Below are 27303 nucleotides of genomic sequence, written 5' to 3'. Positions count from 1 at the left end.
TTCTGTTTCTACTGTCATTTCAAAATTTAATCCTGAATGAAGTGCAGTGTGGGAATTTTATGTTGGCCTAAGCTGTTAGTATTCTTATAAATGCTACTTTCAAAATCTTGATTTACTCACCTGTAACTGAGTTAATCACTGAATACCTGGTAGTTTGACATGAGTGTGAATCCTGGCAAATGGATTTCTCCACAAGTCGAACTACCAAGCCGAATAAAATCCTGGCATTAAGTTTGTTGCAGGGACATTTTCATGGTTTCTCCCATGTGTAATTTGAACTAATTTTCTTTTGAAAATTGTCCACAAAGTACATTGTACTTGAGAAAATTTAAGAACTATTTTTGTACAATTGTAAAGGAATAAAATACTAATACTGTTTAAACACTAATTTGAACATTCAACTAGCCATTTAATTCTGTGATGACAGAAATCTCCTTTGGAGGCATAGAGCCATTGTAGAACTCGTACGTGTTGATCATTACCAAATTATTCCCATCCATCCATTTGTTCAGTGTGAAAAATGCATGGAATCACATGGTGTAAAGTATCCCAGGTAATTCCAAAATTTTGAAGCAAAGTCTATATTATGCATGCTTTTAGTGACACTGCATTGTTATGAATAAGAATGTATGCTAAAATTTTCATGTGTCATGTTTTTCTCAGCTTTGTACAGAGACTTCAGTGTTTGGCAGTATTAATTAACATTTGTAGTCAGTTGCCAGTTCAAGGTACAAGCAGTTGTCCTTGCTTCATCAGAAATCCCCCCCCCCAAAAAATAGTAACTGCAAATTTTTCTCAATTTGCCACTTGTTTTCAGTTTGTAACACTAGCATTTTTATTGCTTCCCCCTCCTTCAGGATACCGACCTTGAAAAAATCTGGACAAATGGAGTGCCAAACTGGTATTGAGCCAGAATGTACTTGTTTGTCTCTGAGATTTTTCTTGTGTTTATTACATTTTTCTAACTCCTGAGAAATGCCACCAAAAAAGTTCTTCGGCTATGAAAACAGAAAAAGACATCTTCAACCAGAAGAATCATAATGGAAACACCCAATGGTATCAAATTCTTTTAGTCTGCAGCCAAAGAGCGAGAACAATGTAAGCTCATCTTCTTTGGCTACATATATATATCTAGGTATGTCAACTATTGATTGTGAGGTCCAACTTACTAAAAAATACTGTATTTTTTGAAGAAAATAATAACCGCATGCATGAATTAAAAAAACCAGGATCATAACTGAAATCAGTTGAAGGCTTAATTTTAGGCAATAATGCAAAGAACATGATATTTAATTGATAAAGGTAACACACAAAATGTTGAACCATAATTGGTTTTACTTTGGATGGCTTGGGAACCCCTATACCATCATGTTATAATTTTGTTGAGTCTCAGCAACAAGAGCAACATTATTATCTGTATTATCATTTAGCACAGTAAATTTATTATGAATACTTATTCTAGAGTTAATTTTCAGTAATTTAGATGAGTGTATTCTTTTGCTGGGGGAGACAAAACCATCTGAATTCGATACCTTTTCCGACCCACCTTATTTTTAGCTATGCATTGATTACGCTGAGATATGCTAGACTTTTTAGCATTATTTTGTTAATATGCTTTTAAACCATATGTGAATATGAAACATTATTAGCAACTTCAGAATTATTAACACGCTTATTCTTAATCACAACTCTGTTATTTTCAATACCCTTATCGTCATGAGCGTTGTTGGTGCTGAACCAAATTAGTTTCATTGTTGAGCGAGAAATGAAATTACTCATTTTGAGAATGGCGTCACTTTTGCAGATGGAACGGTAAAATGAAATGGAGTCAAAATGGTTGCTTGTTATTTTGTGTTTTGAAGATACAACATAAACATACTTTAAGTAGAGAAACGACTGAAGAAACGAAATTCAGAGTCTCAAACAACTGGTGGTCCTGGAGGACGTGTTTTAGAAGGTACGTGTATTATTGATGAAGTAAGAAGTCTAAAATCGAAATAAAAATGGATATATTAGTTAAGAAACGAACAAAATCTAACAAGGCTAAATTTACTAGATTGTATAATGTTAGACTGGAAAAATAAATAATGATGATCCTCAGGAAAAGAAAATGAAATCTCTTTTCGCCAATCTGGAAAGAATTTAATCAAATTTGGCTGAATTAGATAATGAAATATGTAGTTTTCTATTGGAGAATACGGATAACGGAAAGTATGAAGCAGAATATGTGGCAGTGAAGGAGTGCAACACAAAAGTGATTGATACGAAGATTAGCGTAGACATGTATTTAAATAAACTTTCTGACTCGGAAAGGAGAAGCGTTGACACAGTCACTCTACAGATTAAATGAATTAGTTAAATTTAGAATAGAATAGAAATAGAATTAGTTAAATTTAAGGGGGAAATTAAGAATTGGCCAACTTTCTGAAGCCAATTTAAACGTATTCATGATGATAATAAATTAGAAAACGAAGATAAGTTTCAGCATTTGATCTGGTCTATAAATGAAAGAACGAAGAATAATGAAATTATAGACAGTTCTTACCGGCAAACGAAAATTATTCTAAGGAAACAAAGTATAAAATCGCATTTCGGAAAAGATGAATTGCTTATTGAGTACTGCATTCATGAGCTGTTAAAAATATTTATAATCAACACTGCGGAAACGAAAAGAAAACTAAACACCTCACAAATTTATGATAAATTGGAAGCATATTTAAGAGCTTTAGAATTGACGTTTAACTTCTGGCAAGTATTCGGCAATGTTTTTCCCTCTCGTTACCTGAAGACATTTTTAGACTGGTTACGTAATCCTATTATAAATTCCAGTGATCACTCATAATGTTCATATTGAAAAACTGAACATTTTGTAGCTTTATCTGAAAACAGAAATAAAAGGAAACGCAGAGGTTTTCAGCGCCCGGGGACACCTAAAGATTTTGCGCCCCTTTCTGTGTTCCAAGAATGGAAAACATTTCATTCTGAAATGTGTATCATCAATTCGGCGTCTTCTGGATGCTGCGCCCGGGGACTGATGTCCCCCCTTGCCCTACCACTGAGGAAAAGAAAGAGTTTGGCAAAAACAAGGTTTACACCCAATCGTTCGGCTATTCTGCTCACTGCTACAGATTTGTTTGCAGAAGGAATAGTAAAAGGAAAGAATGTTGCTCCCTGTGTCTTTTGTGAGAAATTTCTCGAAAGCAAAGAATGTTAGTATGCTAAAAAACCAAGAAATGGTGCTTTACTTGTTTAAAGTCACGATATCAATCAAGAGTTCGTAAATCAAACATATAGTGCTTGCTTTGTAATAAGAGACACTGGACTTTGATATGCTCTAAACTGCTCGCAATTAAAACGAGAATGATTTAGAAGGAAAACCGAAGGTCTCTTCACCCAGTCATTGCTCTTATGAAGAAGTTCTTCAAACTTCATCGATTCATCGAGACCAAAGGCACAGCACGGAGAATCCGAGCTCTTAATGATATTGGTTTACAAAGATCTTATTGGTTGCAGAGTTAGAAAGTTAAGGAAATGAAACTATTGATATTAGAAGTATCATACAGTCAGTATTTTTAGGATCATCATTGCAAAAACAAGAACACTGATTATACGAAATAAATCTTAAGAATTCTAATACTGGATTTTCCTGTGCTATCAAAGTCCTTGACCAACCAATTATTTGCGGAAAAATACCTCAAAAGAAAGGGATCGCGGAAGAAGAATCGAAAGTAAAAATATAACGCTTACTGATAGCAAATGTCCAGATATTGAGCTGTTGATAGGAGCGGATTTTTGGAGACATTTATTCCTAGGAAGTATGCATACACTGAAATGTGGATTAGTCACATTTGAAACAGAATTAAGCTGGCTAATCATGGGTCAAGTTCCTGGTGAAAAACGAGAGAATAATTTTGCTTATCTGGTGACTTCATTGTTAATAAAAATAGCTCTATCGCTGATCTTCGGAAAATAGAAACTAGATATTAAGAATGCGGTTAAAACTAAGTTTGAGGGAAAATATATATATATATATTGTGGATCGCTTTACGGAGACGGAAGGTAGAGATGACAAAAGGACATACATAGTCAAGCTATCTTGGATAGAAGCTAGAGAAATTCTACAAGACAACAGATCCATAGCTGAACAATGTTGTATACGAAGTTACCAGAAGTTTAAGGATGAAGGGAAATTTGCAGACTATGAGGCCGTTCTCGAAGAGTGGCTTGACGAAGTTATAATTCAGAAAGTTCCCCAAAATGAGATAAAAGGTTAACCAAAGCACATCTAGTGTTTGACGCTTCTTGTCTTGTCAAGAAAGCGCAATTCTTAAATGACTCTGAAAAAAGGGACCGAATGTAATGTAGCAAATTCCACCCATTTTTAATGAAATTCAGACTGAATGGTATTGGGGTGGTTTCGGATATTACAAGGGTCTTTCTTCAAATTTCTGTTGCAAAGGAAGACCAAGATGTTTTAGGATTCCTATGATTGGAAGACCACGAATCTAGACAATATGAGATATTTCAGCTTTGCAGACTTGTTTTCGGTCTCACTTGTAGCCCTTTCCTCTTGGCAACAATTATAAACTTCCATTTATAGAAAACTAAAGAACATTTTCCAGAACCTTAGAAAATTTCCATTTACGTCTTTTTACGATTGTGAGATTCCGTATACAATAGAGAAATTCTCTCTTGATTTATTCAAGAATCAAAAGAGTTCCTTGCTGCAGCTTGTTTTCATCTTCGAGGGTGGCAGCATACCATTGAGCCCGTTAATCCAAACTCAAAAACTTGGTCTTTCATGAAATAGAAATGAAGATGTCATTTTCTGTGATCTACAGAATGCTGATTTTAATTTTGATGTTTATACTAGAAGAAGTATCCTATTAGCAACTCAAAAGATATTTTATCCATTAAGATTTTTACGTCCTATGACTATCTGTTTAAAACTCATGGTGGAAGATTAGAAATTAAAAATAGGTTGGGATGAAATTCAGGAAAAATCTTTCGTTGCTGAATTGATGCTACTGTCAAATGTTAAAATCTGTAGATGTCTATAGACGAATGGCGGCAGAGAAGGGCCAAGTCTACGCAGCTTTTGTGATGCCAGCAAGGTAGCTTACAGTTCTGCCGTATTGCTAAGAAATGCTCGGGCAGAAGAAGTCAGAACATATTTTATACAGGCAAAAAATAGAATAACTTTTTTTAAAAAATATTACAGTACCCCTTCTAGAATTTTTGGCATGCTGTGTAGGAGCCAGGTTAACTTCCGCTATTAGAAAAGCTATAAACTTGAAAGGTATACCAGGTTTTAATTGGACAGATTCTTCTGCGGCCCTGTATTATTAGCTACAATGAAAAACACATTGGGGGTGCGTAAGGTATGTTTCTTCGATAGAAGCTTAGAGGCATCTCTCAATACTTGCAATTCTGCCGATCTCCCTTCAGGTGGCTGTTCAGTTCAGGGATTTCTGAAATCAAGTTAGTGGTTTAAGGCTTCCAAAAGAGGAATGGCCAGCAACAGACTCTCAATGTAATTTTGAAGAACCTTTAAAGGAAAGGGAAGGAGGTCATTTCATTAATCAACTCTGCTAACATATATAAAGAATGGTCTTTGTGCAACTTCTTAAAATATATGAAAATTGTGAGGCTACAAGATTGGATGCTACAGTTTGTGAGAAGTTGCCAACACTCGAAATACGAGATCAAAAGTCATCTAATTGTTCCAGAACTGGATGCTGCAGAAAATAAACTCATGAAAATTGTGCAACAAGAAACCTTAAACAAAGAAGCTGTGGAATCCAAAATTAAAACACTCTGCGCATTCACAGATGAACTAATTAGATTAAAAACTAAAATTACCAGAAGAGATGATGCAGAATAATTTTAATGCTCTCTAACCTTACTTTTAAACCATCCATTAGTGGAACTATTAATTTTCTAACGGCATTTAATTTCTTCACATGTCAAAGTTCAAATTGTTCTGGTAGATATTCGACAAAACGTTTGGCTTTTACGGGGTAGAAAGACTATTCAAAGAGTACTATCAAAGTGTATACAATGTAAAAAAGTAAGTAATTTCACTCTTTTACACCGTATACACTCCAGTAATTACTGGAGTTTATCTGGCAGAACCGCTTCATTTAAGAGGTGGTAAGAAGGCATCTTCTTACCATTTAAGAGGAATAGAAGGCATGGATACTGCTATTCACATGTGCAGTATACAGAGCATTCCATTTAGAACTGATACAGAGCCTCTGGGCCAATCAATTTCTTTTAGGATTAAGAAGGTTCAGTGCGAGGCGAGGACGTTTTAAGACCATATACAGTAACAATGGAATGAATTTTGCTGAGACAGATTATTTTATGGGTTCCCTTGGCTGGGATAAGATTGCAAATCGCTTCTCTTTGAAGAAATTCAGTGGAAATTTAACCTCCCACCCCCAACAGCCGCTTATTGGTGTGGATTTGGAGAAAGAATTTTTCAGCTGTGAAAAAGATTTTTAAGAAAATTTTAGGAAAAGCTTCACTTTATTATGAAGAGATGTTTGCCATACTTTGTGACGGTAAAGCCATCATCATTTCTCGACCACGGAATTATTTATTAGAAGATCCGAACGATTTAATTCCACTGACACCTTCAATGTTCATTCAAGAAACGACAACGGTATAGGAGTTCGTGGTTTATATACTTTAGAGAATGCAAATATCTCTAACGGATGTAAGTATCAACAAAAAGTACGAGATGACTTCAAAGATTTCGAGAATCTTTTAGCATGTTAATTCAGCGATTAGTGAGAAGTGAAGCAATATAAATAATGTTGGGTGATATTGTTATAATTGGAAGTGGCACTAAAAAGCGACTGGACTTTAGGAAAGATTACCGATATGTTCCCTGGGAAAGACTATTACACCAGAGTTGTACAGTTGAAAACAACAGATGGTGAACTTCTATGTCCTGTGAAATTATATTCCTTGAAGTTAAATAATGACGTTCCTGTTGTTGGAAACTGTGGTCAGGTTAGTTCTGATAAAGCTAGTAAAAATCAGAAATCTTAAAATAAAGACTGCGCAATGAAAACTAGAAGTGGAAGGAGAGTTATAACTAATTTTCGAATTTTCCTCCAAATTTTGTGTATTTTTTCTATTTAGAGTGTAAAATTTTTTGTTCATTCGAATTTTGATTTTGTGTCATTTTAGTCTAAAATCAAAAGTTGGGAGGGTGTCATGACCTCTCTTTGGAGCTGAACCAAATCAGTTTCATTGTTGAGCATGATGAAATTATTCATTTTGAAAATAGCATAGTTTTTGTAGATGGAATAATAAAATGAAATGGAGTCAATAAAGGTTGCTTGTTATTTTGTCTTTTGAAGGCACAACATAACATTCAAGTACAGAAACAACTGAATGAAATGAAATGAAATTACTATTACTTTGAACAACATTAGTTTTCAGAACATTAACATACGAATCAACATTTGACTTTATATGCTCGAAGAATCTCTTACTTACCCTGAATGATGTTTATTCTGTCTGAATATTCTAAGCTTGTAAATCGACTACTATACCATGAATAGATGGATCTTCCTTTAGATTTTCCTTAAGAAATTTTTCACAGCAAATTTAAGGTGGTTGGAGTGATCCTGCAGTTTCTTGGGAAAATTCAGAGGTTTAATACAGTCAACTTGATAATAACATGGTTTGTGTAATAGCTGATTAAGTATATCATTCACATCTCTATCACTGTCGGTGTCTAAGTCCGAATTTTCATTTTCACTATCAACATCTAACATATTTTTCGAAGCTATGTAGAAAAATCACAAGGCTTGAAGAGAAAAATTGCACTAAACGCACAATCACTACTAGAAAAGCACACGATAATTGAAGAAACAAGTGGTCCACACTTCTTTCATTTCTGCAATGGGAAAAAAAAAAAAAAACTTTTGATACTGTCTTTTTTTTTTTTTTTTTTTGTCAAATTTATTATCCTTTGCTTTTTGCTTGTCTTAAAATTCTATAGATATCTTCTTTAAAGATAAATCTTAACATTTCTCAAAAATATTTTCTTCAATTTTCCACAAAGAAAGAGCTAATACTTTTATTTTGTTTGCTTAATTCAATATTGTAAAGCTTGCAAAGCTTATTTACTTAGAAGAGAAATGTCTTCATAACTTTCTGAGGGAAAATTATTCATATTTATTTTACACATTGGGAGTACCATGAAAACACTCACACAGCCAACACATTTGCTAGAATTTGAGTCCAGGTTAATTAGTTATTAGATATACAACTTTATATACAGTTACAGTTTTTGATTGCAGGGCTTTATTTATCTTCTTGGTCTTCTGTAGTAGTCCAAGTAGATAGCAAACATAAAATTAATTTCCATCAAGAGGTTATTAGTTTCAGCCCATTGCAAAGATTTATCATTTAAAGTCTTATATACATTAGACGCCTTTATGGAATTATTTTGCTAATGCTCATCTGCGAACAGAATAGCTTCCACCACATTACTTGTGCTCATAATTCTGTGAAACATGTCAGTGATAACAGTCTTGGATATGATCGAACTCAACACTGAGCTCTGAGACAGTCCCTGCCGAGTTTTTCTGAGCCACTGAACTTGGTTCTAATAAATCGCCTCAGAGGCCGAGCCGTAAAATTGCTGAATACTGGTAGCTCTGTCTGGGGATCGCTTTCCGGCAAACAGGCTGGCTGCATGGTGTTTTCTTCGAGTGTATACGCGCTGGTTTTCCTTAGAAAGTCTTCCACGAAGGCTATCCTTTACCTTAGGCAGATAGCCTTTGAGTAATCAAATAAACCAAATTTGATAAATCTCTGATCTACGAAGGCTTTAATCCAACTATAAATATTTCCATACACTCCCAAATTGATCATCTTATAAAGACTACTAATTTTCTCCACACCCCATCAAAGACAGTTTAAAAGTAAATAGATATACCCACAGAGCTCTTTAACAAAAGTCATCTGTAATTAACTTGATTAGTCTGGCTAGCTGTTCCACAATATTCTGATTTTTCCTAAAATCCACTCATCCATCAGATATATAGTCGCATCTCACCCGTTTAAAAAAAAAAAAAAAAAAAAAATTGTATTAATGATTGGTCATTCTGTTAATTTACACAAAGTACTACTGAGAGAGACAGATCCATTACTTGATAATTCACTTGGATTTTTATCATTCTTGAAGATTAGTAAAAATTCTAGAGCATTCTCAAAATTTCTTATAAAATACAGAAAACAAGAATTCAGAAATTATAATTCAGAAAGATAATTCAGAAAACAGAACTGCATGCATCTTTCCAGGTTTTTTCATAAAGATGTAGGCAACTTTATGGCAATTCAGAGTTATTTTCTAACTCTGTTCTAACAAGTTCATATAACTACTAAACTTGCCAAGACATTGCCAAATTGAACAGTGAATTTTCTGCTAATAAAAACTGATATGTATGATTAAAAACTCCATGTTATAATATATTTATCTATTTTCTCTACAGTTTCATCAGTATGGTTTAAGCTGAAATAAATGTGTTATTAAGCTATGATAATTTTCCCTCTTTTCATAAAAGAAAATTACCATCTCTTTTTTTCATTTCGTATTCATTAGACTTAGAACAGGAAAACATAAAATTTTCAAAAGCTTTCTGAAAGCTAAGACCAATTACTTTCAAGAATCTAAAAAGCATTTTTTTTTTTTTTTTTTTTTTTTTTTTTGTGATGCAACCACTAAACTGAAAGAAAAGGAACACTTCTCACAGGTATAAAACACAAAAAGTTATCTTTTTATGATGTATGAACATGTGCTTGAAGTATTTAATATTTTCTTTTCTGTTTCATAGGAATTAAGGTAATTAAAATGCTGCTTAATGATGTAAAGTATCAATTGAATGAAAGCTCAGATATTTTACAAACTCACTTACAAGAAAAATAAAAATACTCTAGCTTATTTAAAAACACAAATACAACATAAATACATAAAAACATTATATATAATTATGATATTATTTAAAATTATTTATACAGAATAGAATTACATATACAGAGAGATGTATTCTACAATAATACAAATCAGGAAAGACATTTATTCTTTTTTTCATTAAAAAAGGGAAGGTGATACTAGCTTCATAATTTCTGAAATTAACACAAACAACAAAGCTTAAAGAAACATTTTTAAGTATAAATAACACAATGCTGTAACTAATATTTTTATGACAAAATAAATTCACTAAAACATTTTAATATAGCCCACCAGCGGCCGAGCAGTAAAGTCGCTGAACACTGGTAGTTCGCTCCGAGGTTCAAATCCTGCAAACGGGCTGGCTGCATGGGCGTTTTCGTGGTTTTCCCCATGTGTAACATGTATACGAGCCAGTTTCCCTTAGAAAGTTCTCCACGAAGGCATCCCTCCCCTTAGGCAGATAGCCCTAGTGTGCTTTGTTATAATTAAATACACCAACACCATTTTAATATATTTATTTACAAATTACAAATAAGGTCTACAATTCTTGAAATTGCTATTTATTTGTAGCAAAAATAAAGCTTAACTGTAAAAAATTAGAGCACTATTTAAAAAAATACTAGTAATGAGAATTAAAATTACAGCTACAGCCATTTTACATTTACAATAATAATAATATTTAAATACAATATGTAAGCATAATTTTAAGTACTGGTTCATTTATGTCTTCTTAAGTTTCATTGCAGTCATTCATTTCCCAAATCATAGATGAAATCATCTCTGGGCACAGTACAGAATTTACAATTATCAAACTCTAACTCACCTTTAATTTCCTATTCCTAAAACAGAAACTCGATAGGAAATCCATAGAGTCTGTAATATAATGTATGCACTGAGAGAGTGTGCACATCAAAATCAAATGTCATAGCTGCCAACTTTAAAATATGAAAAATAGGGAGGTTTCCAACGATTTTCATTCTAAATGATGACACCATTTTAAGAGAACTCCAGTTCACTTTATAACGTATGTTTCAGGTTGATAAAAAATGTATTAATTTATTATTAGTAGTAATTGATAAATTTTATGCTCTTGGGCTTTTCATCTTACAATTTTTTTATACTGAGAAAATCCCGAGAAGGGCAGAACAGTATTTTTTATTAAGCTACTTTTAAATGTGACGAAAAGATAATTAATAATTAGCATATATAGAGCTGTGTGCTTAAACTTAGTCATGTATCATTTATGGATGTGAAACAAAATTAAATACAAACATTGCCTACATCATCATAAAAAAAGTCCTACAAGTGTTGATAGTAGATTTAGACAATTCAGAACAAATAAGAAAAAATTATGCTGACAGTAACTACAGGTGGAAGAATGGAATTTGCACACCTTAAGTTTCATTAATTTAACAAATTTAACTTATAGCTTGGAAAAATTTTCTAATGCAAAGGCCAAAAATAAAAAATCAGGAGATTTGATTACATATACTTAGAGATGTGCTTAAAAAAACCGAAAGTATCACGGTAAAAAGGGAAAGTTGAAAATAATGAATGATGAATAAGCAATATGCTAGCTTTCAACAGGGAACTTTTGAGAACAAAAATTCACCAAAGTTTTTAAGGCATTAATTGTAAATACTGTGTATAAAGTTTATGAACTGAATTTTATGATTTTGCCAAAAGTGGAAGGAAAAAAATTATATTGTTGAGACACTGGAGATCATACTGTATTTATAATTCCTGAACAACTGGCCTTAGCAAAATATGAATACACTGCCAACTACTTTACCACCTTCCTGAGTGACAAAACGTTTGAATGTCTACAAGAAACAAAAGTAAACGGATACTAGTGATAATTTCTAATTAAAAGGCAAAAAAAAAAAAAAAAAACGTTAAGATCCAAAAGTCAGAATAAGAGTATAATTTTTTTGGGGGTAAGATGGCACTGTGAAGATTTATTTCTTTTAGAAAGGTTAAGCAGTTAACATAGAATAATTTTTGTAAAAAAAGGCAATGGGAAGTCCACTCTGATTATCAGCCATATACATGTATAATTTAATACTACTATAAATTTCTGAATTAATAAAAAGGAAATACAGGAAGAAAATTGACGAGAATAACTGCAGAAAAATTCTCTTTTTGTAGAATTACGCATCTGCTTATAAGATAACAGAAGTTTTGAAGCAGCTTTTGTTTAAATGCATAGATTATTCATTTTAATTTCCGTATATTCAACATACAGATTTCATAATTTTGTGATTCGTTTCTTGGTCAAGTCAAGAGCTTTTCAGCAGCAAAACTTTCTCAGAGTTATAAATTAATGGATAAATTTCTCTAAAATAATGTCAATTAATACATGAATTTTTTTACTGTATGATCTAAAATAAATATCATGATATAGTAAAACAGTAATTCACAAAAACTAAATTAATCAAAATACTGTATTAAACAAAAGGATTGCATTATATTAAATTTTCTTCAAGACTGCTCATAATGAAACATCAATCACACTAAAACAACTCTGTCATTCAAATTATAACAATTTTATACAATGATATTTCAAATGAAAAAAAAAAATACTTTTACATAAAACTCTATGTTAAATACAGTTGGGAGCTCAACTTTAGATAAACACAGTATTTATAATAAAATACACGCACAAACTAAAATTAAGAAAAAAATATTTAAAAAAAAAAAAAAAAAAGATAATTTCCAGTGCAATTAAAGTTATACAATAAAATAATATATACAGTTCAATTATAAACAAATTCTGTGCAAATTATAAACAAAAAAGTGATTTGAATCAGAGACTGACAAAAAAGTTGAGATAAAAACTGTTATCTATATTTCAACAATTACTGAAATTTTTCATACTTAACAATTTATTTAACTAAGAAAGAATAAAAATAACATTCAACTGATCAAAACTGTCTTAAAAAACTTACACTGAAAATATAATGATTTATTCTAAAAAATGTTATTAATGTCATTGATATTAGCGAATGGAATGCTTTACATAAAAATTTCACATGTAATCCCTCTTTTTCATTTTAAATAATTACTGATACTACACAAAATTCTTCATTCTCAAACTACATTAAAAATAAGAATTACTGAAATATACAGCTATAATGAAAACTCACAAAACAGAATGGCTTTAAAATATGTATATTAACTAAAAAAACTATATTATATTAACTATAAAAACACCCATGCAGAATAAAGTGCTTTATTTGTTGAAAAAATAAATACTGCACATCAAAACTCAACATTTGCTTCAACTATAACTTTGAAATTCCTTTATGATAAAAGTCTGCAATGAATTTTTAAAACATTAAATCTAACTAGTAACTAAAATTGCTGTATCTAAATAATAGACATTTAATTTCAGTTTCTGAAAATTACTTAAAGGCAAAGAATTAAAAATCAAACAATTAAGAATAATACATATTTGAATATGAAATCTAATTGCTTTTAAATGCTGATTTTATGATTTTATTCTAAAAGATGTAACATTGTTTTGCATTCCTCTCCTGTGAAGGAAAATCAAGGATAAGAAGAAATTTAATATAGAATTTCAGCTAATGTATTTTAGCAGCTCCTTAAAAGTTCTTGCAAACATGTTTCATTCACTATTAAGTCTTATTATTTTAGAGCAATCTTAATCAATCAGTATTGCTTGGTAAATATGATTCTGATTGTACTGAAAAAATGAACTTTTTTACACTTATAAATCAGAAATTATGATTTTTTTTTTTTTTTTTTTTTTTTTTTTTTTTTTTTTTTTTTTTTTTACTACAGCAGCAAGTAAATATTTGATACACAGTTAACACGCATTTCTACTCAATTAAAAATTTTACAAATATTACCTATTCCTAAAAGTTGCTTTAGGACCTCTAAATGTAATGTTAAATATTTTAAAGATCTGATTTATTAGGTTATTTAGTCCATTTAAAAAGAAAAAAAATTCAAACAAAGCACCCTCTTTACATCCAAGAGTTTTGAATAAATTACTTAATAGACTAGTTAGCTTGAACTATAAAGGATTTGTAATATTTTTAATTATCAAATTTCAGTTCATTTCTGTTCCTTTTCTATACTTGGTATTGGCAGTAAAGGATTTACTTAATGATTCCATGAATTACAACTTGCAAATGCAATTAATAGTTCAATAAATTAGTAAACATCAAGTAATAATTTAATTAATTCATAGATTAGAATTAGTAGTCAATTTCATATTTGAACATGAATTGTTAATTTAGTTATTTTAAATCATAAATCCTCTTTTGCTTTGAACTGGATATGTGTAAAATGCTTTTGCAGTTTTATTGTGGAAATCCTTTTGATTTTAGAAATTTGTTTATGGCTTTCATTACATAATAGCAGGCAGTATGGGACTGTCCTGCCTAATAAAGAATTCTGGTATGAGCAATGTGCATTAGTTTCTAAGTAGCAGAGAAAAAAAAAGGGGGGTAAAAAGAAGATTATCAGGCACTGTCTTTATATCAGTTTTCTTCTGAATACAAAGCAGAAATGGGTTGAAGAATATGTAACATTTATGACAATAATGCTGTTTTAGAATGAACATACCTATATTTATTTTAACATTTTTGTAATAGTGATAAGCAACGTGAAGATCAACCAAGGCCTGAAAGGTCCCAAGAACTGAAATACAAGAGATTGTTAGAATCTACTCCCAGCAATGGTGAAGATCAGCTTCATGGGATAACAAATGAGAAGTAGATTCTTACTGTGGGATATGCGGTAAAGTTGGACACTTATGTACTACAGATTTATCAGAAAAGGGAAGAGAGTAAATTCTTGTGTGTTAAGCCTTGTCAAGCAAAATGCATCAGGATTTTTGCATCAGTCGTAAATGGATTTTCTATCAGAATGTAAAATAACACAGAACTTTTGTTGGCCAGGCAAATCTTCAAAATTTACTGCAAAACAAAGTTTGCATAACATAAAAATGTGGAAGACAGTTAATTGGTTATTTAGTCTGTTTCCAACTATCAGTGGAGCAATCTATTGCCAACTGCTATCACCAAATCAAACATAAAATGGAGTGATATATTACCATTATTTGGACAAGCTTTGCAATGCTCTGACAGAAAAGTTCCTAGAGCTGATGAATGGTCAAGAAGCTTCATCATAGAGTTTCTGCAAGACACCATGTATTCCATCATAAAAATGCAAGACAATATACATCTGTCTGAACGCATACAGCACCCCTCTTATTCACTGGGTATTGCTTCAAAAGATTGACACCTGCTTAAAAAAATTTTCTTTAAGAAGGGGCATATAACAATGCAAAGGATGTTCATGTTAAATCAAAAATACAATAAAATAAATTAAATAAATTAAAAAAAAACTTTTTGACAACAAAGAAGATTCAATCTGCAGAAAGGTCTGGAAAAATTACTTGATAGTTTGCAGTGGTTCACTGGTAATAATAAAAAATATATTGTAAATTGACAACCCATACAGGTGTTACACAACATGATAGAATTCAAATATATTGAATTCTTTCACTAAAACCACAGGATCTTTTGCACATACCCAGTATATTGTTTTTGTCTTTAAAAAAAGTTATGGTTTCAGATGCTGAATTTGCTAACTAGCAAAATATTTTTAATTAATAAGAAGGAAAAAAGAAAACAACAGAACATAAAATCAACATATTTTTAAAAAAAATAAATAAAAAATAAAAAAATAAAAAAGCAAAGTTAGATTTGTATGAAGGTGAAATAGTAACATAATATGTTATGATACTCTATTTTCAGTTTTAGAAATTTAATACATTAAAAAAAAACTTCTAGTACATACTTTAAATAATAATAATAAAAAAAAATCTGCCATGCCACCTCATTCATTAATAAGCAAAACTAGCAGGACCCTCCAAAAAAATTAATAACAGTTAACAGTTGTGAGAATCATTAATAATGAATTTTATATCTGAACATGATGCAACTGTAACTATTATGAACTTTTACTATCTTAAATTTTAAATCATTGTTTTGTTACGTTTTTCAAGTTATAGTAAAAAAAATTACACATTTTTCAAGGTTCTTAAGTATTAATGCAAAAATTTAATAGAATTTGCCAAATTTTAAGAATGTGGTGTACTCTGACAACTATGCACACAATAATAAATTCTTCAGCCACTGGTGCACATGAAGACATTTCAGTTTTAACAAACAATGCTACCATTTCTATGTGTATTTTGTTTTCCCATGGTGTTGCATTCCAAATTGCAAGCTTTTTATGGACAAATTATGATAGCAATTGCCAAGAAATTTCCACCACAACAAGAAAAAACACCTAAGTAATTTATTGATTAATTTTTGAGAAAAATATCTAATTAGAATGTACATATATGTAAAAAATAGTTTTTTTAAATGTAAGATATATTTTATCTTCTATAAAAAACTGCCAAATTATGCCAGGGTGACTGTGTTAATTCATAAGTACCTTTTTTATTCTACTTGTATTTAAAACTTCACTGAATTAGTAATTTCATTTGAAGAATATAGGATAAGGATTTCATTTTTTTTCAAATCTCAATAATACATAAACATTATTTTACATACTAAAGTAATATCCTATACAAATCGCTTAATTTTAATTTGACACCAATATTCCATAAGTACTAAATATCCACATCCTATTTTACATTCATTCACTAACTGAAACAATTAGGCTATAAATTACTTAAATTCAGTTTAAAATAAACTAAACAAATACATAATTTTGTGGCAAATGACAGATCATTGTAATGTTTTTTAAATAATTCTATATTATATGTAGTATTTACAAAGATAAAATATTTCAAAACAAAACAATCCCTAAATAGTAACACTTTATTTCATATATTAACATGTCACTTTTACACTGTGTTTCATAACACAAATGATTATATTTGTTGATTCTCGATATAGAATTAATAGCTGCTTCTTTCTAGCAAGGACGGAGAATACAATTGTGCATAGTATCAATATTCAAATGATTCCTACTTCCTAATACTTTTATAAAAGGTATCAGTTCACATTAAATCATTCTGAAAAAATTAAATTTGCAATGTTCTATTTCCTTTAGTCTTGTTAATAATATGGATTATTTAATATTTTAACATTATTTATAATATGAGGCAATTAATCATTTAGGTGTCTTCATATGTAACTTTGAAGGCTATGATTTCATATGGCTTATCACATCACAGTTTACATCTTTGCATGAATCAACTGAAGTCAAAGGCCTGTTTTCAGTATCTGAATTCAAATGAATTACAGCCACTGTACTATTTACTGAACCACGATTCACAGAATAAGATGTTACTGGAATATTGTATGTTTCACTACGGCGAGTTTCCTTCCTCCATAAAGAATTACGATCCAATTCTTGAGGAACAACAATAAATATTTCACGGTCTTTCCCTCGAATTTGTTCACGAAGGTAGGAAACCAGGTCAGTAGTCTGAAATATGAAACAAATTAATTAAATTATATTGCTGAATTGAAAAATAATTACACGTAAAAATTTTTTTCTTTCTTCTTAAAAAATTCTTAAAGCAATATTACAATTTTTGAGAGATAATATACGACAAAAATAAAGTGTATAATAAAAATAATAATAAAAAAAAAAAAAAATAAAAAATAAAATAAGAAACAAAGTAGAACCATTATGTTTAGCATGCCATACATAACTTTTAATATTAAAAAGCTCAAAGTTAATTTTGATGCACGATCTCAAATACAATCATTTTAATGCATAATATCAGTTTATGATTGCTCCCAAAGATTAATAATAAAATTATATTCAACAATACAAGATTAACTATATTTATTCTTCTTAAAAGTGAAATTCCTACCTAGTTCAAAATGATTCCATCATTTAGTCACAAAATGACATTACATTAATTGTAAATAAAATTAATTATATTGATATTAATTATCTTTCCATCCTGAAAGAGTTTACTCATATTTTATATGAAATTTCCATTCATCATCAGGAAACTCAAACAAGTGCAATGTTTTAATTTAAGATCATGTCTGAAGGCATACATGCTGAAATTTTAATTCAGAAACAAATATAAGATAAACTGTGAATAATGGATTATAACTATTAAGAGCAAAGGCAAAAATTTTTAGAATAAAAAGAACAAACAGGAAGAAAGGAGATACACAATATTAATTAACTGGCATTAGATGCACTGCATATTTAACAAATGACAAATATAAAAAATGATTTGAAAATATAAGCAAGTGAAGTAAACCTCTAGTCCTCAAGTAGCAAAGTTACACAAATGCTTGTAATTTTCACTAATGTTATTTATCTTACTGAAGAATTTCCTTGAATAGCATGATATCTGCAGTCCTTTTCCCATATTAATTATCAATCATATTTAATACCAAATGCAATGTCACTTGGCTTGAAAAAAAAATTAAACTGCATTACTTAATTTTCTAAAATGTCTAATTATAATGATGACACTCATGATAAAATTATCATGGGTTTTAATGAAAGTTTCCTGCCACCGCAAATATCGCTTGGCAAACAGTTCATGTTGGTGTGTTTAATCTTAGTTTGCCACACGATTTTCGGCATTTGAAAGAAACAGACTTATTTTAGAATACTTGTGAAATTTCTAAAAAATATCACCATCATTAAGTGCAAGGTGTCCGAAATGGAACTATCATGCTACCAGATTAGAACTATCATTTACTTATAGTTCTGTCACAAAATGTCAGCTACAGAATGTTACCAAATCATGTGTATAGCTTTAGATACTAATGTATCATATGTCACTCTGACGGTTTCGTATCAAAAGTTCAAAAACATGGAATATGACATTCAAGAAGCAGAGCTCTCTAGGCAGCCTACTGATGTTGATGAGGACCACCTGCGAGAACTTGTGGAAGAAGATCAGTACGCAACAACTCGAGAGCTTGCTTAGTACCATGTTCATTACTCGCACTATGTGTTGCATACAAGTTCAATTGCTAGGTGCCGCATCAGCTGACTAAGCAGATAAGGACAGATGTGTTCGGGCGTGCACTAATCTATTCGAATATCAACACAAAGACAAAATTCTGCACCGGATCATCACTTGTGATGAAAAGTGGATTTGCTTCAACAACACAGGCTGAAAAGGGGGTTGGTTTGCACCTGTTGAGATCCTAAAGTGCAATTTGACTAACAAAAAGTTCATGCTTTGTATCTGGTGCTTTGTATCTACAGCACCGATTCTCAAACTGTGGTGCATGTACCACTGTACCATTACATAATTTTTAGTAGTACAATTTTTAAAATTAAAATTAAAAAATTAAATGAATGTTCAAATTTAATGTAAAATGATGCCTCTTTTAACATTTTATTTTAATTTTTATTATTCAGGAACACATATATAAGTTTTTTACTTTTGCGGATCTAAGATTAATGCTAAAATGACAACTTTTCCAAGAAAATTGATTAAATTTCACAACATTCACCACCACCTACAAAACTGATAAACAACAACTAACAAACAAAAAAACACCCAAACACTGTACATATATTATATATTTACCTTCCCAATAGAAACTGGACTGTCTAACTTTGAATCTAAATTATAAAATATTCCATTTATTTCTTTCACTGCTATCCAGTGTTTTCTGTTTAGTCTTAGAGGCAAAAATTTCATTTCGCTGGGTATATTCAAAATCAAGCCATAAGTCTTGCTGAAATCTATGTTACTTGGATCTCTATAAAGTAAACAAAATCTGCACATGAATAAAATTATATATATCTCAAAATAGCAAAATGAATAAAAACTAAATGCATAAAACAAGTTTCAAGTTTACAGAACATTTAATACATATTTTAGCATATTCTCATAAATTAATGAATTATCAACTTTGAAAATAAACTCTATGTAACATAAATTATATATATGTTAAAAAAGGATTGAAATTATACACAATCGATGAAATTCATTTTCCCCCAAACACTTCACAGTTTTGGAACTTGTCACACAAAAGTATCCACACGGCTCTTCTCATTATGACAGAGCACAATCACCACTGCTAAGAACACTGAACACAATGCAACACTGCAACTGTAAGCATAATAATATTTAAATTTACTGTAAATTTTGTGATTATTATAATTTATTAATTACATTCCACATGTGATTATGTATTTCTTAAATTTCTTAACTGTTGACTAATAGAATGACTGGAGATTAACAACCTCTGAAAAGTCAATCTAAAATCATAAAGCTGGCAACAATTCTGTTTATTTTATTTTATTAATACAGTAAATTTAGGCTATGTTAATTTTAAATTTCAGTCTTACACTTTTAATTTTTCACACTCCCAAAAATTTCCCCTAATTTTTTCCCCTCATTGTGTTAAAGAAATTATTTGTTTAATTTATATATAGTATATATATGTGTGTGTGTGCGTATGCACAAGTGTGTGTGGTGTAAGATAAAAAATATGTAAATATAAATTATAATTTAAATTACAAACAATGCTTTAATTTTTCATTTTAATTTAAGTACTTCCCTTCTTTATTCTAAAAATAGTAATACAGTTTTCTGGAATGCATAATTTCTAGATTAATACCATCACATGACTTTTACATAATGATGATGATGTAATTAATTTGGAACTTAACTCAAAATTTTGAGAAACGAAACTTTTCTCTTTTAATAAGCTATCATATTAGATAACTAAAGTTTGCTTCTGCCTCTTAATAAAAGTAGGCTGCTACTTACTGCTTTCTTCCTGTTGCAACATTACCAGAAATGTAAATAGTCTGGAAATAGGCATGATTAGAGTGCCAAGTGGGTTCTGGCCACAACTCTCAATTGAAATAAAAAAGAATATTTAAGTTGTCTCAACTTCCAAGCTGGCTCTTTATTATGGATTAACATTTGTACACATCCCCTTTCTACATTATTACATAAAAATCTACAATAGCATTGCATATATATAAATCTAAATAAATGTAAAAAGCAGTTCAAAACCTTATCCAATTGTGTGCTGAAAACCAGCAACAAGTGGTGGGAATAATGCAAAATAAAATTAAAATGATATGTTTGAAATTCATCCCATATTTGATTTAGAACAAAAATAAGCAAAAAACAAAGATATCAGTTGCAAACTGAAAGAAAAGGGGCAAAACATGCCCAAACCAAAAATGAAAAAAGAAATTTACATCTTTCACTGCATCATCATCAAGGGTAGAATGAAAGCATTAAATAAATTAGCCAGTTCCTGAACTAACAAAGACCAAAACTTGAAAATAATCCCAGGAAAACAATCAAAGCAATCTGTATCCTAATCAGTCCAACCCCTACAATCCGAAATAAGTAGCATAAAAAACTATAAAAATAATAGCATAAAAAATTGTAAAATAATAACATCAAAAATATAGTCAATTTAAAAAAGAAAAAAAAATATTTTTTTGAGTAGACCAAGTCAAAAAAACAAAACATGCAAAATAAACAAACAAGCATGCAAAAACAAGTAATCCAATACATGAAATAATAATAACATATGTACATTTTAAAACCATACAGGCCAGGTTAAAGTTTTTTTTTTTTTTTTTAAAGAATTATAGCATAAGAATTAAATATAGTATTAGCATCAGAAACAAGCAAAAAAGATAACAAATCTAATAATAATAATAATTTTCAATTTATGTGGACTGAGCCCAAAAACATGTAAAAACAGAAGCTATCCAACATGTGAAAAAATAGTAAACAAAAATTTGACTTGAAAAACACAAAAAGAGGAGTTAGTTCTTAAAAATCTGCAACATTACAGCAAAAGAAATTTTAAAATGAAAAAATATATTTGACCCACTCAGTAGCAAAATACTGTTGCTAACATTGAGTTGGTCTTGCTTAATTTCAGACATTCAGGGTAGATATTGGTGTTTCCAATGAGATTAAAATTATTAATAGCTACAATATCAACAATATATCTGAAGGCAAATTTTTGCAAATCATTTCAACTAACTGTGGGTTATCTTAATCTATGCATTGTCAGTCTCCAGAAATTAAAACTTTATGATAAATGAAGAGATTTCAACTTAATTACAATTAAACTAATTGACTACTTTAATAATATCTCCAAAAAGGTAACAGGAAATACTATTTATAATAAATTAAAATACATTAAAAATATTTGCACTTAAGTAGAACAGCAGCAGACAGAAATATTATTACTTATATAAACTTAAGCAGATAATCAAGTTCCATAAGCTTTCATTATATTACATCTATTAAAAGTTGGAGTATTCTACGACCTATGAAGATTGTGTAACATTATGAACTTTAAACTAATACAATTCAAGCTTAATTGTCTCAGTGCACGATAGAAGCAAGATCAAACTGAATGGAAGAACTTGCTGTTAGTCGCCAAGCTCATGATACATAGCCAAATATGTATAGTGAAGGATAGCTAAATTTGATGATGATAGCCACTAATTTTAAAGGTTTTTGTATATCGCAAAACAAAGGTGAAATTTTCTTATTCAACGGATTTTGTAAAGAAATGTGGAGAAGCGGTAATAAATGAAGATGATATAAAAGATGTTTTCCATTGTGATGGCAATGCTTCTCAATCATCAATAAATTAATGAATGGCAAAATCTGTCGTATGGTTCTAGATCCAGAAAATACTGCTACTGATAGTGAAGAAAGTGACAGAGAAATTATTCAAAAAGAAAAAATTTTGATTGACAAGTTAGTTGGAATTCTCGACACAGCAGTTACAGGACTACAACAATGTAACTAAACAAGAGATTATGTTTATGAATTAAAGAGAAAGTATTAGTACAAAAAATGAAGCAACTTAAACAACTTACATTGAAGGAAATGTTTAATAAGATAAACAAATAAATGTTAAGCTTTTTTTTGTAAATTTTGATACCCTTTAGATCATAAATACTTCATTATTTCATAAATAATGATTTCATATTTTGAATTTTATAATTTCTACATACCATCTTACTAGATTTAATCTGATGACCTAATATCGGGAAAAATCTCAAATCCAGAATCGCTGAAGTCCCGACAAGTCTGGATTTTGGACTTTGTACTGTATACATTATACACATACACACATATAATTAGCTCATGAATTTTCAATTTTATAATCAAATAAATTCTTAAATTTAATCATAAAAATAGATTATGTCAAGTACATTCTTTATTTTAAAATCAGAACAAAATACATAAGAATTAGGGGAAAAGGTGCACTTGAATAACAAAATCTGATATTTCAAACAATCTAATTCATCTTACTTTCGTTTATCAAACCACATAGCTTCATAACCTTTCAACTGTAGTGCAGCCATTAAAACATTCACATCATAATTACCAAGACCAAGCATACTTTTATGAGGATTCACCAAGTTATCAGGAGACAGACTAAAAGAAAACAATATGCAATAAATATATAGCATTACCAGATCAAATTAACAATTGAATTTTAGAAAGGAGCCTCAGAATAAAAAATAAATAAAATTATCTCTCTATCGATTCCTTGCATACATGTACACATGCATAGTCTCTCTCTCTCACACATACACTTTAAAAAAATCGGAATGCCAACTCATATGCTTACAGCACTAAAAGAGATAATTTGCATGAAAATCTAATATGCCTTATGATATTGTGCTTATAAACATTATACACCATATGAACTAAAAATTATTTTGTTAAATTTGAATTGTAACAGATTAACTGAAAGTCATTAAAAACAAAATTCAATTTTTAGTCAAAATACAGGATTTAAAAGTTAAGGCTATAAAAACAGATCTAAAATTCTCTAAATTTAAAAATTATTTATCTCCAAAATCATATGCATTTTATGGTACTTCAGACATATAGTTAAAAAATGGACATTTGTAAATCCTTTATTAATATGAATATCTTGAGCCTGAAGAGCATGAACTGCTATAAGTAAATTAATAATAAATTATTAATTAAATAATTAAATAATAAAATATTTTAGCTTTTATCCCAAACTGAGAAAAATTAGTATATCTGCTTCTCCATGAAATGCTGGGAACTCATGTCAGCTTTGTGGAAACCATATGTGTGTCTATCTTTATGGTTCATACGCACTGTTCTCTTCATAAACAATAATAAAAAGAAGCATGTTATAAACATTTTAAAAAAATCATGAGCTAACAAAAATATATAAGGGGAATATTTACATTTTTACAGCCCTTGAAATGTACTGTTTAGTTAAATACAAAATATGTAACCTGTGTGGAAACAAACATGAAGTGGTTACTGTTGCACATGCATTCGACAGTATGCCAAAAAAAAACTTGACACTTTTATCGAATATTGAAACCAGGGGTGCAGACAATCAGAAAGAAACATAAGAGTTTACAAATGGAGCTTTTTATAATTTCATTAGAGTCTGTGACAAATAATATAAGTTCATTTCAAATACGATTTTCAGTTCATGAGAATGTTAGAAAGAAATCTGATTCTCAGTATTTATATTCACCAAATCAGAGATATGAAGTTTCATAAATAGATATTTTTGTATTTTCTTATTTCCTACGTACTCACCCACAACAATACGAACTCTTTGGTGGCTTTGGAGAACATTCGTGAACTTCATTGGTGACTTTGTAGAGAAACGTTTGTTTAAATATCTTTATGGTTGCCATGGCAATTCATCACTATTTCTCGAGGAAGCACTATTACAGCAACTCTGTAGACCACTGCACGGAATGATTTTGACTTTTCTTCCATTACTCTGTGCTCTGGAAACTAACTATACAGCAATCCGACCCTGGTTAGTCCAACTTAACATTGTGTGCTTCTCTCAAATCTTAAGATAGTATATTTAAATTTTTCCTTGTTATTAAATTGCCAAGTTTTAATTATTAACTTTATGGCTGGCATCAATTAATGAATTTGATTTTTTAATATATTTACTAGCCCAAAGGGGCTATTAATTCTGTTTTGGCATTTTGTGTTGATTCACTATAAACGGTGAATCCCTTTTTAAATTGTTGCCATCAAATATTACACCCCTGTATTATATTTAAAGAAATTAAATAATGAAGAATCCGCATAAATGTTTGTAATATTTTCAGTAGCTCGGCATTGGAAATGATGAAGCTTAGCAGTCTGGTCACATCAGAGTCTAGGCAGAGTGGAAAGCAGCAGAATTGAAGACACAGAAGAATTTAACTTTTAAAATTCCATATCTTTATTCAACTCTGTTGGAAAATATGACCTATTGTAACCCTTTTTCTGCATCCTCTCTCCTCCTTGAAATAATTCTAACTTTTACATAAGGTTTAGTTCTTATTTTAAAGGGATATAGTAGTTATTTTTACTTCGTTTTTCACTGCCACTGTTTGTATTAAGAACGGACTGTTCCAGCCTAATTAAGATGCAAAAACGAAAGTTGATGTTACGCAATATGCAATGTTATTGCAAGTTCAGGGCTACACGGAAATAGAACCCGTAGCACCGAATGGCATAGCATCTGTGGTCCAGGAAGAGGTTATAGAGGCGCTGGCACCACTCACAGGAGCAGGGAGAATCAAAAAGACTACCCAACGTTCACTTCCAGTTAGGTCGCAACCAAGACATGAAGCCAGCCAGAGAACTGCTCCACAACGTAGAACACATTTGTGGAGGACTGACGATAATGTATCTCTCTGTTTTCATTGCAGACGCCCAGGACATGTTCTGAGGTACTGTAGAGAAAGACACCAGATATTTGAAAATGCAAGAGCTGCAAAGACATCCAACCCTCGACGGAACAGGCATATTGAATCTACATACAACTTCGACGATGAATATGCACAACCTAGTTCTTCCTGAATAAGGAGCAGTTCACCTTATCTGCGACGCTCTCTCAACCGCCGACAATCGCAGTCACCAGTACGCCGTTCCCCACGTCGAACCAATGAGGAAAACTAGCTCAAGCGACCTGTACAGGAGGTGAGGCCGCATTTGAAGAAAATCCTCTAACGTACACCACAGCCAAGTTGGAAAAGAATAACACTTTTATCATCGTGAATGGACAGTGTGTGAAAGCCCTTGTTGACTCGGGTGCCGATTATTCTGTCATATCCGAACAGTTATGTCGACAGCTAAATGCTCTTATGTTTACTGAGAATGGACCTGTATTGGAAACTGCCTGTGGTAAAACTATAGCTGCCTCGGAGTGCTGTGTATTGAAAGTTGATTTGAATGGGACTAAGAAGCCGTTTGAATTCCTTATGTAGTCATTAAATGATACTTGGATGGAACTTTTTCCATGCCACCGATGCCGTTATTGATTGTGGAAATCAAGAATTTACAGTTGCAGACACACAGACAAAATCCTTCCAGACATTGAATATTTAAATAAGTAACAGCTCTCCTTGTTTGCCACAACTGATTATGTAATTGAAGCAAACATCGCAAAGCGAATATGTGCCTTGAATTCACAGTTACAGGAAGCAGATAAAGCTATGATTGTTGGAAATAGAGTTCTTATGTGCGAAAAAGAACTATCGATACCAGCCTCAATTGTCACTATAGAGGATGGTTGTGGTAAATTATGGGTAACTAATTGTTCTCGACGAACCCAACTGATACCGAAAGGGATGAATGTAGGCTATTTAACGACCATAAAAAACGATGCTATTTGCTTCCTAAGTGATCAGGCTTCAGCAGGTTCCAAGGGACATAGGTCCAGGAAAAGGTTATCTCAAGAAAACTTAAAAGAAATTGTCAATACAGGTTTGACCAATGCTGAGAAAGACGAACTATTGAGTCTACTAGATGAATTTAGTGACATTTTTGACTTTAACAGTATTGCGAAAAAATCCCGATGTAATTCGGTGAAGCACAAGATTGATACAAGTGACAATGCACCAATCAAACAAAGGTGTGTCAGCCACTGAGAGGCGTGTAATTGCAGACGAAGTGCAACGAATGCTAAAAGAAGATGTGATACAACCATCAGATAGTCCATGGTCATCTCCAGTCACGCTTGTGAAGAAGAAAATGGTGAATGGTGTTTTTGTGTCGATTACAGAAAATTGAACAAGGTAACTAAAAAGGACGTCTATCCGTTACCTCGCATCAATGATGCTTTAGACTGCCTGGCTGGTGCAAAACTTTTCTCTATGATGGATCTGAAGTCAGGCTACTGGCAAATAGAGGTTGATGATAAAGACATAGAAAAGACAGCTTTTGTGACTCCAGATGGTCTCTATGAATTTAAAGTCATGCCGTTCGGATTATGCAATGCTCCAGCCACATTTGAATGGATGATGGACACGGTACTAAGAGGTCTCAA

At 31.0% G+C, this 27303-nt stretch overlaps 1 protein-coding gene across 3 annotated transcripts in view; it reads right to left on the bottom strand.

The window, feature by feature from the left end:
* Positions 1 to 10479: 10479 nt before the first annotated feature.
* The window catches only part of LOC118185417 (josephin-1-like), a 35832-nt gene continuing 19008 nt past the window's right edge, over positions 10480 to 27303 (bottom strand). For all 3 annotated transcript variants that reach the window (XM_035355251.2, XM_035355249.2, XM_035355250.2), the window contains exons 3-5: positions 23280 to 23405; positions 19551 to 19725; positions 10480 to 17458 (exon numbers count right to left, since the gene is read on the bottom strand). In XM_035355251.2, the coding sequence (XP_035211142.1) occupies positions 17174 to 17458; positions 19551 to 19725; positions 23280 to 23405 (586 nt within the window). In that variant the 3' untranslated portion in view covers positions 10480 to 17173. The remainder of the gene's footprint in view (positions 17459 to 19550; positions 19726 to 23279; positions 23406 to 27303) is intronic.

The sequence above is a fragment of the Stegodyphus dumicola genome, chromosome 5 (assembly GCF_044657685.1).
Source record: "Stegodyphus dumicola isolate Sdum_Otavi_A_Nest chromosome 5, ASM4465768v1".
NCBI lineage: Eukaryota > Metazoa > Arthropoda > Arachnida > Araneae > Eresidae > Stegodyphus > Stegodyphus dumicola.
Note: the sequence above shows the minus strand (reverse complement) of the source record. Positions and strands in the feature narration are given on the sequence as shown.